The sequence below is a fragment of the Neolamprologus brichardi genome, chromosome 23 (genome assembly GCF_056152115.1).
Source record: "Neolamprologus brichardi isolate AB-2024 chromosome 23, ASM5615211v1, whole genome shotgun sequence".
Taxonomy (NCBI): domain Eukaryota; kingdom Metazoa; phylum Chordata; class Actinopteri; order Cichliformes; family Cichlidae; genus Neolamprologus; species Neolamprologus brichardi.
The window spans coordinates 5,611,651-5,628,733 of record NC_142125.1 but is presented as its reverse complement, the minus strand read 5'-3'; the positions used below and the strand labels follow the sequence as shown (position 1 = coordinate 5,628,733).

Genomic DNA, 17,083 nt, shown 5'->3' with positions numbered 1-17,083 from the left:
TGGGTACATGTTTGCACTAGTTTGGAGATGTTACAGAACAGCAGTAGAGCTACCTGCAGAATGTTATAGTATGAAACCTTGTCCAAAGAACCTCTGCGTTTACCATGGGTCTATTATCCATCATGTAGGTAATCTTGGCCCAACTGCAGCAATGGCCAGCTCCGTTCCCAAAGAGCCATACACCTGTGCCCAGTGTAAGACTGACTTTACCTCTCGCTGGAGAAAGGAGAAGGCTGGGACCATCCTCTGTGACCAATGCATGTCGTCCAATCAGAAAAAGGCCCTAAAGGCCGAGCACACCAGTCGATTGAAGGCAGCCTTTGTCAAAGCACTCCAACAGGAGCAGGAGATTGAACAGCGTATCCTCCAGCAGGCAGCCTCTTCTTCCTCCTCTGCTTCCTCAATCTCTAAATCCACCTTGTCCTCCTCACTGTCCAAAAATGAGGTGCTGGTCTCCCACCAGTATAAGCAGGTCAGGGCTGCCATGCAGCACATACCTGTGTCTACTCACCACTCCAGCATTAAGCAGGTAAGCATTTGACTGTATCGTTGAACGACCAGGCTTGTGGTTTGAATGTTTTTCCACAGCCACAATGTTGGTTTAATGTAATGTAGTGCAGCTGCACCAAAACTCCAATCTCTTTGTGTGTCTGTACAGGGTCATCTGTCACACCTCCAGTCTGCAATTAACGCTCGCGGTGTGGCCCACTCTTTCTCCTCCTCCCAGCTGCAGAATGCTGTGACAGCAGCTGCACTGGGTAGTAGGTCCGGTAAGCATGCTGCAGCTCGCTCGTTGCAGCAGGGGGCAAAGGTTGGTGCTGGTGGCAGTGGTAACCAGGGCAACGTGGCTGCCTGGAGGAAGCAAACCGGTGGCAATGCAGGTATATAAACCGGAGACACAGTTATGTAGAGAATGCACTTCAAATGTTCTTACATTTTATTCATCTTTGGAGTAATCGCTCTGTTGTAAGGTTGAGTTATACTGTTACTTTTTGTTCTTCAGTGCCATTCCTTCTGACATCACCTTTTCATTTCCATATTTCATTGTAGTACTTTTCAGGTGTTTGCTTACGTATTTGTGCCTTGACAGGTGTGACCATGGCCTACGTGAACCCCAGCTTGTCTGCTCATAAGACCTCTGCTTCAGTTGAGCGTCAGCGAGAATATCTTCTGGACATGATTCCCTCCCGCTCCATCTCCCAAGCAGCAAACGCATGGAAATAATGCAATCCCACTCCCTTTGACACCATAACATTTAGCTCCCTTAACATCAATAACAGCCATTCACATTGTTCTAATTCTTTCTATGGATTCGGCCTCTGGCCAAAACGGTGCAGAATTGGCCTCTTCTTGTTGGATAGAGGTGTCCTTACACCTTTCACCATATACTTCTGCTACCTTCTTCCTTTTCTGAATTCTTCCCCCATTGGAGTTGTGCTGTGACAGCTTCAAGATACAAGGAATATGTTAAATATAAAATGGGTACCCTTTCAGAGGGATATGGATGACGTGTGTACAATTTTACAGACTTCTTCAGTGATGTTGCCTCTCCCCTTCCCTGTATATTGGTTGAACCTTCCAGTTGCACCAAGAGGAAGTTTCCGGAGATTCCCTGAGCTCCTCTGCCTCTGGATTAGGCAAGGAAAAGTAATAAATACTATTACCCACCGTAAGAGATTCGTCTTACTTCCTGCCCTTGTCTAGTCTGAACCAGTCAGACTGAGGCTGTGGTGGCCAAACTGAACGTAACTGAAGACCTCATTACAGGAATTGTTGAGCTTTGAGGACCATCCACAAAATAAGAACTGCTTCAGCTTTGCAAAAATGAATAAAGTAAAAAAAAAAAAGAAAGAAAAAAGAAAACTGGAGGAAAAAAAAATCTATCTACACACAGACTGCCTCTTCTCTCAAACCTACAGCGTGTATAATAGAGAAGTCGATGTGTGTTGGATTATTTTGTATGGCTGAATGTTAGGATTTTGTCTTTTCTTCTGTAAGTCATATACTGTGTTTGGAATATTGTGCTCCCTGATACTTTGGAAGTGGCCTCATGTCGAGGTCTGAATTTAAAGGCTAATGTTACTGTTGAGGTGGTTTTACATCTGCTGGGTTCCATGTTGCAGCCTACTTTTAAATGCTTTGTTTTTTCTAAGATCAAGAGAAAGAATAAAAATTAAGGTTTCACTGACTCGTTTAAAAAAAAAAAAAAAAAAAAAAAAAAAGAAAAACATGGGGCATATTCTTAATGAATATTGTAAAATAAACCTTCCAAAGAACTAGTGGAGCCCAAATGGAATCCCTTCTGCTAGAAGGTTTCTAGTTTATTTGAACCCTCTCTGAATATAAACATGAATTCATGCTAAACTGAGGGGGTGTAAGGAATGTCATATTTTTGACATTATTTTTGCTTTTAGTCATAGGTTGTGGTGCATTTTTCCCCCCCTTCTATAGACGAACTATCTGAATTTATTTATAGGGTTAGTAAAGACATATGCGTATGCCCTAAGTTTGCAAGGATCTTCACTTAGAATTTGTTTTCTCTTGTTTGTCAAGTGGCTCCCACATACCCTATGATTGGTCCGAGAGAAGCTGGACAGCATTCAGAATGTAGTTATGCAAAAACCCCTATAGCAACAAATCACATGAACTTCTAGTCTTTAACATTAAAGTGTGTGTGGTTTCTGTCAGGTCATTGAATTGAGCTAACTCTGCCTTTCACATGAGCTATAGTGCATTTCTATCAGGTTGCAGCAGCACAGGATAAGCTAGTGAAGTACAATATGTCTACATGTAAAATGGGATTTTTCCATTGCATGTGGACTTCTGTTATTTTACTACCATGTGTTGTCCCCCCCCCCCTCTTTCATTTCAACCCCTGGGGTGGTCCAGGTGTCTCCACTTAGCAATGATTTTACGGGCACCTTTTGAAAAATGTCTCTAAATTAAAATGTAAAAATGTTGTCTTAAGTTTAATCACAGAGGTTTGTTTAATGAGAAGTGGTATAGCCATCTGACAAGCTGACCACCCCAGCAGTGATTTTTTTCCAGCTTCCTTTATCTTTTATTTTACACTTTTCACGTAGAAACGATCCAGTTTCTTATGTCTTCATTGATCAGAACTCCCAGTCTTACAGGCCTGTTGCTTCACTCTGGATTTCATCAATACAGATATAATGGGGGTTTTTTTGTGTTTTTTTTTTTTTTTTTAAATGGCATAAGGATTTGAGTCCTTTATTCATGTCAATATTATACTCTTCAGCTCAGAAGTTTTTGTCAGGTGCCCTGCTGGTATGTGCTGCCAGCATTAGGTAAATGAACATCCTTTGCGCTGTGTTATCACTGTACACCTGGGTTTCATTTAGGATGGTGCACCAGTACACTGCTGATAGAAGTACAGGAATATAGTTTCTAACTTTATTTGTAGCATCAGAAATATTCCAAGTTATCTGCACATTCCTGACAGGCAGAAGATAGCGGTCCACGTCTTGTGGATGCGAAAGAAAAGCAATCGAAATAAGCCCATCACTTCGTGCCCTGCTAAAAGTAACCCTGCGCTGTCCTGACTACTGCCGCCTGCTGCTGCTGTTTGACAACATCACCATTCCGTTTATTTGGGGTCGACGCGCTGTTAAATGAAGTGCTGCCCAAATGAAAAAGAAAACCGTATGGAAAAATGTTTTTTGGGGTTTTTTTTTTGTGATTTTATTTTTTTTCTCCTGCTCTATCAAATAATAAAACTAATTTTAATCCCTCTTTCATGGCTGGTTGACCTGTTTATTTGTGGTGTAAATCAACTTCTAGAACTGACTGCATATAAATGATAATCAATGAAGCTAAAAAGCACACATTAACATAGACACAGTATGTGTGTGTGTATATAAAAACTTAAAGATAAATCTAACCAAGTGACCTATTCCTTCGGCTTGACAGCTTGCAGTCAACAATTGCTGTTCTGCTAGTGGCCACTTGAGGGCGACTTTAGAACAATCCCTATACACCCAAGCTAAACTGTTGATTTTAAGCAGCACAAAACCCTGGTATAGTTTCCTCCCTACATGACATATCTACTCATCCACCTAGATTCTAGAAAAAGGGTGTGGCCACTTTGAAAATTTGGAAGCCTATTGGTGTGTTTAAGGCTGGAGTCATAGAAATTGCCACCCCCCTTTTTTTGGGCTCCTTGCTTGTTTACCTCTACCAGGTATCTGTATCTGTGCATTGCCCTTGCACTTTTTCTTTTTTTTAGGCTGTTCTTTTAGAATACATTACACATTGCAAAAACCTTTTAAATGCATAAAGTTAAAAAGGTCAAATTCCTTTTTAAGTCGATGTAAAATTCCAGTCAAAAATTAGTTAACTTTTCCCGACAGATAACACTGATGTTAACCTGTCTGGTCTCATTTTTTTTTTGCTGCTGGTGGGCAGACCGAATGAAGTAAGCTGGCCCTGTACTGTATATACTTGGTGTTGGATCAATAAGAAAATTTGCAGTATGGCACAGCAATATTGTTACTGCCCTCAAAATGCCAGGAAATATAATGCAAATTGAAACACATCTGTTCAAATGAATATTTAATTTACTAAAAAATATTGTCAGGTGGTTCAGTAAATACCAAATTTTCAAAGAATTTGAATTTTCTGGTAATTTTTTTCATGGTTCAGGCTTTCAAAGGTTATTGCCCCTCTTTTGCTGCTATTGGGCTGCTATTGCTATATTAATTAAGACCACTAGGGGACAGAGTTTACCAACATTCCTTACGCCCAGGTTTTCCTTTTGTTTTCCTCCTTGGAATTTGTCGTTATCTTCCTAATAGGTACATTTATGCAGCTTGAAAAAAAATGCAGGAGGATAATTCTGTAATGGAAAAGAAATACAGGCGTCAGTCTGTTAACTGAGCTGTAAGGAGTCAGAAAGTCCGGGCAAACTGAAGGGTGAAAAAGGTAGAGAGACCTTTAAAAAAAGAAAGTGGGCTATTGTTTATTACCACAACCCACTCATGAGCCTCATTCCTTGGCAACCACAGGTTCTCCTTGTGATACTGCTATACATATCCCTTCTCTGTGTGCATGCGCAGCTCTGTGTAAATTAATAAGTTTGCATTTTCAACAGGTTTACAGTTTATCAGCTTTTTCAGATTCATATCAAGTGGCAACATTTATTTAGGTCCTAACTATCACTCTGATAATATCACCTATGATTAATGCCGGAGCTGCAAAATACTGCTGTGTAGCCACGTTGGCATTAAAGTGTTATTACTTCAGTTAAGGTAAGATTTAATTTATCTCTCACCACCACGTGAGAGATGGTAGTGTTTGTGATTCACGGAGCAGTCGAGTGTTTCCTCACTCTGGTGCTTGCTCTCGATTCTCCATCAAGGGATCCTTTGGCAACCAGGGAGTATGCATGGACGTCTTTGTGCTTTTGTGAATTTAGGGGAAGTGAGGGAGGCTGTTGCACCGTCGATGACTGAACAGCTATGATCGTGGCAGCCCGAGCCAATCAGCCAAGGAGCACCGTGCCTCCTGATTCTTAATTGGCTGGGTTTCCCGGCAAGCGCAGCTGATACACACAGCCGGCTGGTTTTTATCAGAGAACAAGTCGGGGCCACAGTGGGAAGGAGAGAGAGACAGAGGGGAGAGGCAGAGATACAGAGACAAGATTCAGTATGTGTGTGTGTGTGAGAGTGAGTGTATCTAGCAGCCAGTAATTACCATCCAGCGCCTGAACCAATCAAGAGCCGTAGAGAGCCCCTTTCGATTCTCAGTCTATTCCCAGACATAGAAGTAGTCAGTGTGTCCACTGCATCTGAGTCAGACAGAAGGTACGCAAGTGTTTTCTTTGGAGCGGCACAGCTCATCCCTTCTCATATTTGCCGAGTCCCGCTGGGTGAAAACAGATGGACAAGATGAACCATAGCTCAGCTGAGGCAGAGGCTGAGACCATAGAACCACTGCGCTATCTCAGGTAGGCACCAGCTCCGTTCTGTTGCTCTTTTGCTGCTTCGTCTCTGCTTCGAATTTGTGTCTTTTAAATGTCCTCCCACACTGTTTACTGTCATCACTTCAGGAGCACAGTGTGAGAAAGACATACAATAGTGACAGGCAGAATTAGTAAGCAAAGATGGAGTGAAACATCAAAGAGAAGGCATCAAAGACAAGTATTGATTTGAATCTTAGTTTTTATGAATGTTACAATTTGTTCAGGACAAGCTGCTGAAAGATACTTAGGGAACTACTGAGGGCAATCAATTACAGTCACCAACAGTGGAAATGATAGTTAAAGTAATGATTATGGGGTCCACCCCTGGAAACTTTTATACTGCTTTGCCCGTTGTGGATTTTCTTCATTGCTCTTCCAGTCAAGCATCAAATCAAATTACTACAGATATAGGCTATTATTTAATTAGAACACCCACGGTTAATTTGGACCAAGCAAAGCATCTTATTATTCTGTGTCCTTCAGGATAAGATGTCTAATCTTGTTATGCGATTTAAGGTTTGTGTAGTAATGCTGTTCTCTTTGCTACCTCCGTAGCATCACTTTTACTGGCAAATTGGAGATGGGGGAAAAAATATTAATACTTACTGTATCATGGGCTTATGCTGTATTTGGGGTTTATAGACATGTGCTCTGCCTCCTTTCCTTTTTTCACATAAGGCACTTTTCATGTTGGCTGCTGTCTTAAAATACAACCATTATAAATCTGGAATCATCTCTAACCCTTCGAAGACTGGAGGACACTCTAGATGTTTAAACATTTGTCTGGATGTTTCTGTTTGTCAATTGTAATATATATATATATATATATATATTATTGAGTCTGGTCTGAGAGCTACAGCAGTACAGCAACAATGCTCACTTAAGTTTAAATTAACTCCAATTAAATACTGATAACTGAAATATATGAACTAGTTCTCTATGACAGCCACATTTAACAAGGAGATCCTTTACTTAGTCTTCTGAAATAAAGGGTTGGGCTTTCTGGAGGAATTCTAGGCTAGTTTAAATCTTGTATATCAGAGTCAGGCATTCGTCTGAAACATTAAACATTAACAGCGGTCAAGCTGTATAAGTCCCTGAGGCAAGATGGACGAGCATCCTTTAAATGGCACAGCCTAACTCACTATTGAGCTGACCATGCCCATCCCCTTTAGATTGTAACTTTTGCTGTCTGATCACGCTGAATAGCATGCCATATTACAAAGTTAATATAATCTCGAATATTTCTCGAATATGAGTTCAGAGTGCTCAAATGGCCTTCACAGTCACCAGATGTCAACCCAACAGTGCTGGGAAACGGTGGAACAGGAGACTCAGATTATGTGCAGCTGACCAATCTGCAGCAGCTGTGTGATGCTATCATGGAAATTGACTTTGTGTCAGCCACTAATGAATGGATGAGCAAGAACCTTCTAAAAGCTAGATGAAGATAAGACTGAAATATTTCTTCCTCACCCCACAACTAAGGAAAGTCTTGTTTTGCCAAACTGGGACCTTATAAAATGTCCCAGTTTGGCATGTAGGAAACCTCAGTGTTATTTTAGAAGGTGATATAAATTTACAATCAGTTTAATTGATCATAAATGCCATCACTGAAACTTCACTTAGGCAATGAAAACAATGAAATCAATATTTTACCTGCTGTTTTAGTTAAACTACAGTGGATAATTTAGACTGGATTTGCCTTGTCCCACTCTGTTTTTGATCCTCTAAGAAATTGAGGCTCCTCTAGTTCTTTGCCTCTAAATATTAGACGTGGTGATGTTTTTAATATATTACTAATAGCTGTTAGTTTAAAGTAAAGAATCTGTGACAATGTTGTTTTTAAAATAAACTCCGCTCATTTTGTCCCATCCTGTTTGTGTACGTTGCATAATTTAACAAGAATTTTTTTTTCATTATTTCTGTTGTTGTATAGTAAACCACTGTTTATTGCATTGTTTAACTGAAAAAGTGCTGTTCAAGCAAAGTCACTTATTTTCAATCATGTAGCCAATTTCATTATTTCCATCCTTATACACTAAAGTGTATATGTGCATACTAATAATCCTGTTTTGATCCACTTTATATTCAAAACACCAATCTGTTGTCATTCTGGGATGCAGTGAAACAGTGCCAGAGCAAAACACGCAAATCAAATGTTTTTCCAGAAAACGTTTAAAGTCAAAAGAGTCTGCACAGATAAGAGAAACCCCATGTAAGAAAACATTTTACAGCCCATTTAGCTTTATGTTTTGGTCATTAAGAGCAAGGGTTGTACCCAAATGTAGACCAGTGATTAATTTCAGTTTCTAACAGAATAACAGTTTTGGATGTTGTTCAGTCACATGACTCAAATTGTTGTGGAGTTAAATGAGATGAAGACTAGCTTACACATCAAAGTCGACTGCTGGGTATGTGAAAATGGTTGCAATTATGAGAAAGATGTTGTACAAAGCTTTGACAATGAAGAAGAAGAATAGCAAGCAGAAAAAAAAGACGATTATTTTTTTTGCTTTGCTTTGCTTTATTAATTTCTGTAAATGTTTTTAACAACTACGGTAACATTTATGTATTTATTGATGTGCTTTAATAACTGCGTAACACTAATGGTATTTTAAGGCATGAACAGGCACACAATACCACTCCCACATGCACAGTCAGAAATGATGGTGCTTATCAAACCCCTTGAAAGACTGTGAGCGGTGTTAAATTTTACAGTGTGATGGCAGGATTAGTGATGCGAACGCCTGGATGCTTTCCAGCCCTGCTGTTTTTGTCTCAGGCTAATCTGCTGAAACTGTGTGTGTTCACTCACAAGTGAATGACAATCGTCTTATTCCTCCATCAGTGCACTTAAAATAAGATAATAGAATTAACAAAGCCCTGACAGATGGCGTCTTCTTTTTCTTTTTAGAATTTTTAAATAAAAAATATTCCGTGTCCCCTGTTGGATTTTATAATATATGTAGGCACACGGTACCTTCGGACGTCTTCATATTAAAGTCTCTGATGCATGTTTCTTTCACTGTGTACATATTATTTCAATAAATCAGTTTTTTTTAATGTCTCTAGATACATTACTTTTTCTTTCCTCATGCACCGCCTGCATTTGCATTCTTCTCCCTGTGTGTTGACATCCGAGCAGCTGAGGCTCACAGATTAACTGTCACCCAAGAGGCTTTTTCCCAGTTGTCAACCTCTCAGATCTCTGCAGCTTGACTGGGACTGGCTGGCAGTCAATTAAGGCAGTCAATTAAAGCCCCCATACACACATAACTGGGGTAGCTGATTATAAAGCTGTTCTCATTGTCACTACACAAGGTGCGACTTTTAAATAACGGCACTTGGCTTGTGTAATTCTAAACAGCATAAAGCTAATTTATTAGCTTCAGCATGTATTTATATGCTTATGGACATATTGCCTGTGTATGCGCCATTCTTCTAATGTATTCCCACAATGAAATGAAGCAGAGATTCATAATTCGTTCTAAAATGACATATTGATTTTGAGTTGGTAACGGATATCAGTTTAATAGTTGGTAGCTGACAAGCTGTTCGTACAGCAAACCTGCAAATAAAGCTGTTCAGTGATCTGATATAATTATACAGAAACTTTAATGCATTTGCCAGAGGCAAGCAGCAACCCATTTAGTTAATTAACGAAAATCCTCAATATGCCACAATCATGCTGTGTTAGTGTGTTAATGGTGGTGTCTGCAGAATTAATAACAAACTACAGAGATACACAGATAATACAATATAGGATGTGTGGCACTAATTCTTACAAAAAAAAAGCATTTTATTTGGATCTCAAATCAACTCAAGTACTTGAGTTGATTTCATGCCCAAGGCAGTGGATAACCTGTCAATGTTGGCAGTAGTTCTGAGCTAGCGATGACTTGGCCTTGGAATCAGCACAGGTGCTTGATGCTGCCGGTAGCCTCTAAAAGTTCAGATGAGTAAATCGCAGAGGGCAAATTTTGGGCTTGTGTGTTGTGCATTCAGGCAAATAATGTCCTCCTGGCAGAAGAAGTGAAAATACCTCAACACAAAAGCCTGGATGTTTACCAGGCTGTATTTAGTAATTGTGTTCAGTGGAAAATTTTACAAAGCCTTCTCAACATTTGCCAGCACAGTATATCCACATATTTAAATAATATCTCCTCAGCTCTAACAGTGATTGTAGTTTTAGTCCCGTGCTGGGCCTGCTGCACCTGAGGCCTGCAGCCACTCACACAGAGATGAGATGTTTTCATCTGTCTCCTGTCAGAACGATCAGCTATCTGAATTTACCTGCTTTGCCTTCATGTTCTTCATACCTTGACAAAAATTATTATTGAGCTTATTGTTATTCTCTTGGCTTGCCTCCCTCATTTCAGCTCCCCGCCACCAATTCCCATGTCGGCAGCTCCATTTATTTGTGTGACAGCTCCAGCATTTATTTATAGGCTTCATGTAATGGTTAGGGCAGAGAGGTTGAGATGCAGAGAGGGAGGATCAGGCGAGAGATGATTTGCCAGAGGGCAGGGCACTGTTTGGCCATGACCTTTCTCCTCCATTAAAGACAGATTAAATATGTCCATTCACCATGTTTGAATGAGGAATATCGTGTGTGTGTGTGTGTGTGTGTGTGTTTGTGGGCGGGGGTTTCAAAGTTTTGTGATCTACTTTTTTAAAATGTCCTTACTTTTCTAGCATACATAGCGCAATTGTAATTAATGAAGTTCACTGAGTGCTTTTGATAACCCCCCAATTATTAATGAAATATAACATTAAAAACTTTCTTGTATTTTAAATAGATTTAAGTAAGATTTTCTTGTATTTTTATTTATTAAATCGTATTTTTGTGATATTGAGCAATATTTCCCCAGGCTTTCTGAAGGTCTTTAAAAAATTTTCTACCTGAACTTTTTAAGAGGAATGTTTTCTTTTTATGGTCTGTTAAGCCACTTAACACTGACCCATGAATCATTCAGGCATAAAAAGGGCATCTAACCAAGCAATGAACCAGTGATGTGTCTACACATAATAGACTCACAAACAGTTTTAAATGGTATCTTTAGTTACTTTGTTACTAGCAGTCTGTCACAAAAGCAAACCATTTATTCCCATTTGACAAGAATGAATTCCTATTTTAAGATTTATACTTACAATAGATAAACAGTATCTGAAGGTCATGTCCTTAAGAAATAGGGAAAAAAGCCCAAATAAGACCTCACACAGGCCCTGAGAGATGCATATAACCCTTCAGTTGATTCATCTGTTTACTGAAGGCTCTTCAGAAATAAACTCATTGGAAGCGTGGATGTCAAGAAGACATTCTGAAGGAAGGGAAGCAGGGAGAAAAGGCTGAGGCATGCTAAATTACACAAGAACTAGATTGTAGCGTTCGACCCAATAAACATACGCTGGAGCGATTATTTTGACAGAAAAACTTTTATTTGGAGTTTGTCGTTTCATTCACAGCCACTCCCGCTCTCTTTGTGCTGTCACGTCTGCTCCCCCTCCGACTGTCACTGCCAACATAAAAAGACACACAATCAATGTCAACAGCACACCTGTTGACCCCGCCCCTGCGCCACCCTGGGAGCTCACTGTGTCACCCCTCCTCTGCAGCTGGCCAGAGACCACACCCACGCCACACAGATTAAAAATCAGTGGCAACAGGTCTGATAAGTGATGAATCCAAATGTGGAATTCCTGGTTCAAATTGTTGTCAGTGTGTATGTAGGAAGTCAGGAGAGGAGGGACATCTGTAAAACATGGCGGAGTCTTTGTCACAGTTTTCTGCTAGTGGTTTTTGGAGATCTTGTCAAAACTGAGGGAATTATGAACACAAATCAAACACAATCAGAATCGGATTCAGCATACAATAGCACACAGAAAGAGTCTGACTGTCTGAATACAAATTTGAAGTTTAAACATTATTGAAACAGTGTGGGATTCTCTTAGGAACAGAACAAAAGGCAGCCAACATCCAAAGAAGAGCTTGGGATGTCCTTCAAGAAGCTTGGAGAACTATTCATGAGGATTATTTAAAGAACTTTAAGCTCAACTTTAAGCATATAGGCTATTTGAAAGAGGAGTTTGACGAAGGCATTTTTTGCAGCGCGCAGCAGATGTAATTCTCTGGTAATAACACAAAGAAGGGTAGCCACGCTAGCATCTATTTGAGGCTAGAGACTATCACATCAGCATGCTAACATGCTCCAAACGACAACATGTAGATATTTATCAGGTAAATATTTTTCCAGAAAACTGCCTATGAATTTGTACACACACTTCACACACTAAATTAAATGATAACACATAGTGTGGGCAGCTGACCTCTGTGCCCGCACACCAGAATGAATTAGCTCAATGAATTAGCTTAACCACCCGTTTTACAAGTCTTTAAAAAAAACACACAAAATTGAATAACACGGAAATGCAATTCTTTTATTGTCTCTAATCGGAGGATTATGACTAGAGTATAGATGATAGATATTGATCAATTCAAGCTACCAGAATCAATAAACCCTAAATTTCAGCAGCATTCTAGACCCTGATTGGTGACTGGCCAGTCACCCTCATACCAGTTGCATACCAGCTAACAACAACTTAGCGTGGAGTCACCTCACTGTGAGGGTCACCAAAGTAAGGTGTGCAGAGACGACCAGAAAAACATCATAACAACAAACCTAATCAGACACTTAAATCGTTTTAAAGAAGTGAATAAAAACTAAACAAACAAAAGTGGCAAAAGCTAAAGCTATCCAAATGCAGCCAGCTACAACTTTAGAGCCTCGGTATGAGCAAAAGATCAAAGCGGTTAGGGGGAAAGTTATGGAGTTGAGTGAAAAAGAGAAAAGGGTCAATGTCTTGTTAACTTGTGAATTTGAATTAATGTTCAAGAAATCTCATGACCATTTGTACCTCTGTTTAATAGCTAAGCACTTTATTTTCAGTTTTTTCAGTGACAGAGGATCTTGTAACTATCTGGAGTTTACAGAAAATTTTAAGTTTGATCATTTTATTATTAAAATAATGTTTGCATTGAAGAAAGTGACTTTTATTTGTTTGTACTGTCAGTTATAGTTCTGGAAGGAAAACCAGGAAGCTAGCAGGTCACACTAAACAACTTCTAATTAGTACTTAATAAATTATAGCTGAGGTCTTACCTTTTTCTATTAAAAATAAATAAAAGTTTTTTGACACAGTAGCCAAAGGCTAAACGGCTAAATAGAAACTAAGAAGGTAAATACAGGGATGTGGTAATTAATTTTTCATGTTGATGATTTCACACCAAACACCACCTCCCTGGTGAGGTTGAGGTCTGTTTCACCTGAGATTTGACAGCTCTTATGTTCATTTCCCTGACCACCTAAAACAAAATAAATACTGTAGATTCAGGTTTAAATCAGTCTCCAGGCAGCAGCCTTTGTTAATCAAGAACACAAGAGAGCCGTTCGAGAGAGGCAGAGCTCAGACTCTCATCTCCTCATTATGGCCACACTGTGAATCATGGGATTTTAGTGGATATCAGGGGACACTGGAGAAAAAAAAAGCAATATTCCCCACAAAGTGCCCCAATTTATTTTAAACAAAAACACACATACAATGGCAGATGCACCCTCACGCACAAAACCCAACAATTGCTTTAGCAGTCATCAGTTTGAAGAAAAAAAAAGACACAAAAGGTCAAACACTTACTGCGGATTGAAGTGATGGGATGGGTTTGATTCGCTTATGTGCACTCGTGGTTTCTGTGACAAGACATATACTACAAATTATCCTGCAAACTAGAGCAGGTGCACACGGTATATGTCTGCATGTGCAGATTCAGAGCGGTAAGACAGACGCTTTTTTGCAAAAACACAAGAAAATCATTCGTGCTTTAAAGTGACGAGATGCAGTATGGTCAAACAGTGATAAATATCGTAAGTGGTAGGAGATCACGGGAGCGACCTTCTTGCAGAAGCTCACATGGATTCTTTTAAAGTGTTAGCTGTGCTTATCACCATCTGCTCACCTCTAAAGGCTGCTAGTTTTGTATTAGCCCAGATAACTGTGATAGAAAGAGGCTGTTGGAGGGTAACCACTGGAGCAAATTTGAATGATTTTCTAAGAGGTTGCTCAATACATCCAGCTGTTAGGAGTGAACCTTCTTTTCTTACCACTTGTGCTCAGCTCTCCACGTTGCTCGCTGTGAAACAGTGGATTCTTGTGCATGCATAACAAGATGAAGTTAAGAGGGTTCCTCTCTGTGTTCAGTCATTTCCGGTGTCTCTTAACAGAGACATATTTCATTTATTATTCCTCAGACATCTAATGTAATTTAAAGATTTAGGATTGGATACTTAAAACCTGAAACATTTCACTGTGTACGTCAAGGATGCTTGTTTGTGTGCGTGACTTAATGTGTATCAGATCGGTTTGACAAGCACTTTTGTCTCTCTGGTGGCAGAAAACATATTCAGCTATGACATCTGTTGAAAACCTTTCATCTAGATGCCTCAGGGGCCTTCACCCCTAAATTTTCATCAAATGCTCAAACCTACATAAAGTGCTAAGAGATTGCTAAATAGAAAAGGAAACCAATAGCTGCCTGGAAAGCACAATAACATATTTTGCTATAGTAGTTTTGGGCTGTGATTTAAATATAGTGCACAGTTTTAATGCTGCTTTATAAATTAATTATAAATGTGTTCTCTTTTCTGTGTTTTATTCACATTTAGTTTAAAGAACATACCTACATGGCCTTGCTTAATATTTTTGAGTTTATGACAGTGTGTGTCTTGCATAATCAGTCTTTGTATGGCACATTCAGGTGTTACTTTCATATTTTTGTGATTTTTAAAAAAAAAAGAAGGTATAAGTACTCACAACTTCCACTGACGACAGGCGCTTTCATTTGACTCAGTGAAACAGAGCACCAGGCTATTATTAGAGACAGGGCATTATTTCATTTGGCAGGTTCACACTGTGCTTCAATTACCTTTGGTTAATTAAATTATTGTGTTGCTTGAATATGAGCTTTTCATATAGTTCAGTAGGCTTAACAGTGTTGTAGGTGAGACATGTTCTCCCCCTCCTTCTCCTTGTACGTCTTCATGTTTTTCCATCTCACTTTAAGTTGTTTTTGATCAGCCCGAATAATATAGCTGTTGTTAATCAACATGATTATCTGGCCACTCAGGTTTCCTGCCTATGATGTTGTTTGTTCCCAAGCTCTGAGCAATGCAATTAGTGAGGGAAATGTTATAATGAACAATAGAAATCAGGGCCACAAACAGACATTGGCCACTTTGTTAGGTACACCTTTTTTTTTTTTTTTTTTTGCCTGTCCCATTTGGTTCTTTAGCCGTCAGAATTGTTGTCTGAAGACCAACAAGGATACCCAATGGATTTATTTTGCCAAATGGATCATCATGGCATTGCCGTATTGGTCCATTTGATCGACCTTTGTTTTTATTATTTATTTTATTTTATTTTCAGTTGTTACAGACGGGACAGACATGAGTGAGGGATAGGAAAGGGAGAAAGAAAGAGGAAGGAAAAGAAAAACAGAAGGGGAGAGGGACAGTGAGAAAGGGGGAAAAAATATCTCCGGGATCACCTGTTGAGAGAAAAAGAGTAGAAAACAAGCAAAAAAAACCCAAAGCAACATACTAAACACAACACCATCGCATTAATCTAGCTAAGTGTAAACAGCAGTAAATACTAAATACTGAATGTTGTTGTGCAGCACGCAGGACAGACAGCGCACAATGTGCTTTGAAGTAGCAGCCAAGAAAGGTGTGATTTAAGTCTATGAACAGTGAACACCTGTGTGCACACCTGTGTGGATCAGCGTGCTTGTATTCAAATGGTTTCCCCATGTAATGGTCTGCAAGAGGGTGTAGAGAGCCATAGCCCCGTCCCCCAGGGCATGAAGCAGGCATGGAGGACATCCAGGCCCCAGACATCCAGAGGCCCCAGAGTGCAAGAGCCCAAGGAGGACCACCGGAGGGGCATCCGTGCCACCTTCATGGGAAGGGCTGAGGATCCCCAGACGAGGAGGTTTTCCTTAGAACTGCTTTAACTACATGCATTTAACAAAATGCTGGGAACATTTCTTGGACATTTTCGTTCTTATTGATATGAGAGTGTCATGCAGTTGCTGACGAGTCGTGGTCGTCTGCTGCTGTAGCGTATCAGAGATGCTCTTCTGTATACCTTGGAGGTCACGAGTCATTATTTGAGTTACTGTTGCTTTCCTGTCAGCTTAAAGTTTGGCCATTCTCCTCTGGCATCAACAAGGGATTTTTTTTCCTGAGAACCGCAACTCTTCAGACTATTCTTTGTAAACCCTAGGGATGACTGTGTAGGGAAAATCCCAGGAGATCTGCGCTTTCTGAAATACTTGAGCCTATATGGCACCAATTCAAGGTCACTTACATCACCTTTCTTCTCTTACGCTCCAGTTTGAATTTTAGCAGGTCATCTTGACCATGTCTACATATCCAGAATGCGTAGAGCTGCTGGAATGTGATTGGCTGATTATATATTTATATTAATAACTGTTTGAGCAGGTGTACCTATAAAGTGCCTAGTGAGTGTATCAATAAGATCAAGGTTAAAAGAAGAATGTTTTCTTTGAAGGGGCCTTCTATACAATAAATGTAATACTGAAAAAATATTAGCACCAATAGTTTTCATTATATTCTTTAAAAGTTGTCCAATTACCTTATCACATTATTTATGGCAAGAAAGAACTCATGAAAATGTGTTTTTCTCAAATATGTGATATGTTTATTTGCCTAGATTATATTCATGCAGTTTGCACCATCATTGTTGACTATTTTGTTTACCGAGCTACATTTAGAAACTGACAGCCATGAAAAAAAGAGGAAAAAAGAGGCCCGGCTTGTGGGTGTGCAATGTCCCTGTTTATTTGTGTAGATGATGGTGGCGTTAGATAAAAGCTTAAAAAATGGTTTAGTGTACGCTGCCTGGCACCTCACTTTTCTGTTTCAGTAAGGGAGGGATTTCAACAAGAACACTTGAGCACGCCGCTTTTTTTGATAAATACCTTCCAACAATTCAAACCATATCAGCCTCTGATGGAGGCTCACATCC

The 17,083-nt window shown here is 39.7% G+C and overlaps 2 protein-coding genes across 3 annotated transcripts in view; both read left to right on the top strand.

Annotated features, from left to right (window-relative positions):
• The window catches only part of gatad2ab (GATA zinc finger domain containing 2Ab), a 29,112-nt gene extending 27,225 nt beyond the window's left edge, over positions 1 to 1,887 (top strand). For both annotated transcript variants that reach the window (XM_035911898.2, XM_087836140.1), the window contains exons 9-11: positions 129 to 529; positions 659 to 881; positions 1,091 to 1,887. In XM_035911898.2, the coding sequence (XP_035767791.2) occupies positions 129 to 529; positions 659 to 881; positions 1,091 to 1,224 (758 nt within the window). In that variant the 3' untranslated portion in view covers positions 1,225 to 1,887. The remainder of the gene's footprint in view (positions 1 to 128; positions 530 to 658; positions 882 to 1,090) is intronic.
• Positions 1,888 to 5,585: 3,698 nt separating this feature from the next.
• Positions 5,586 to 17,083, top strand: part of yjefn3 (YjeF N-terminal domain containing 3) — a 52,058-nt gene continuing 40,560 nt past the window's right edge. Inside the window, exon 1 of the mRNA XM_006800389.3 lies at positions 5,586 to 5,965. Within this exon, the coding sequence (XP_006800452.1) occupies positions 5,898 to 5,965 (68 nt within the window). The 5' untranslated portion in view covers positions 5,586 to 5,897. The remainder of the gene's footprint in view (positions 5,966 to 17,083) is intronic.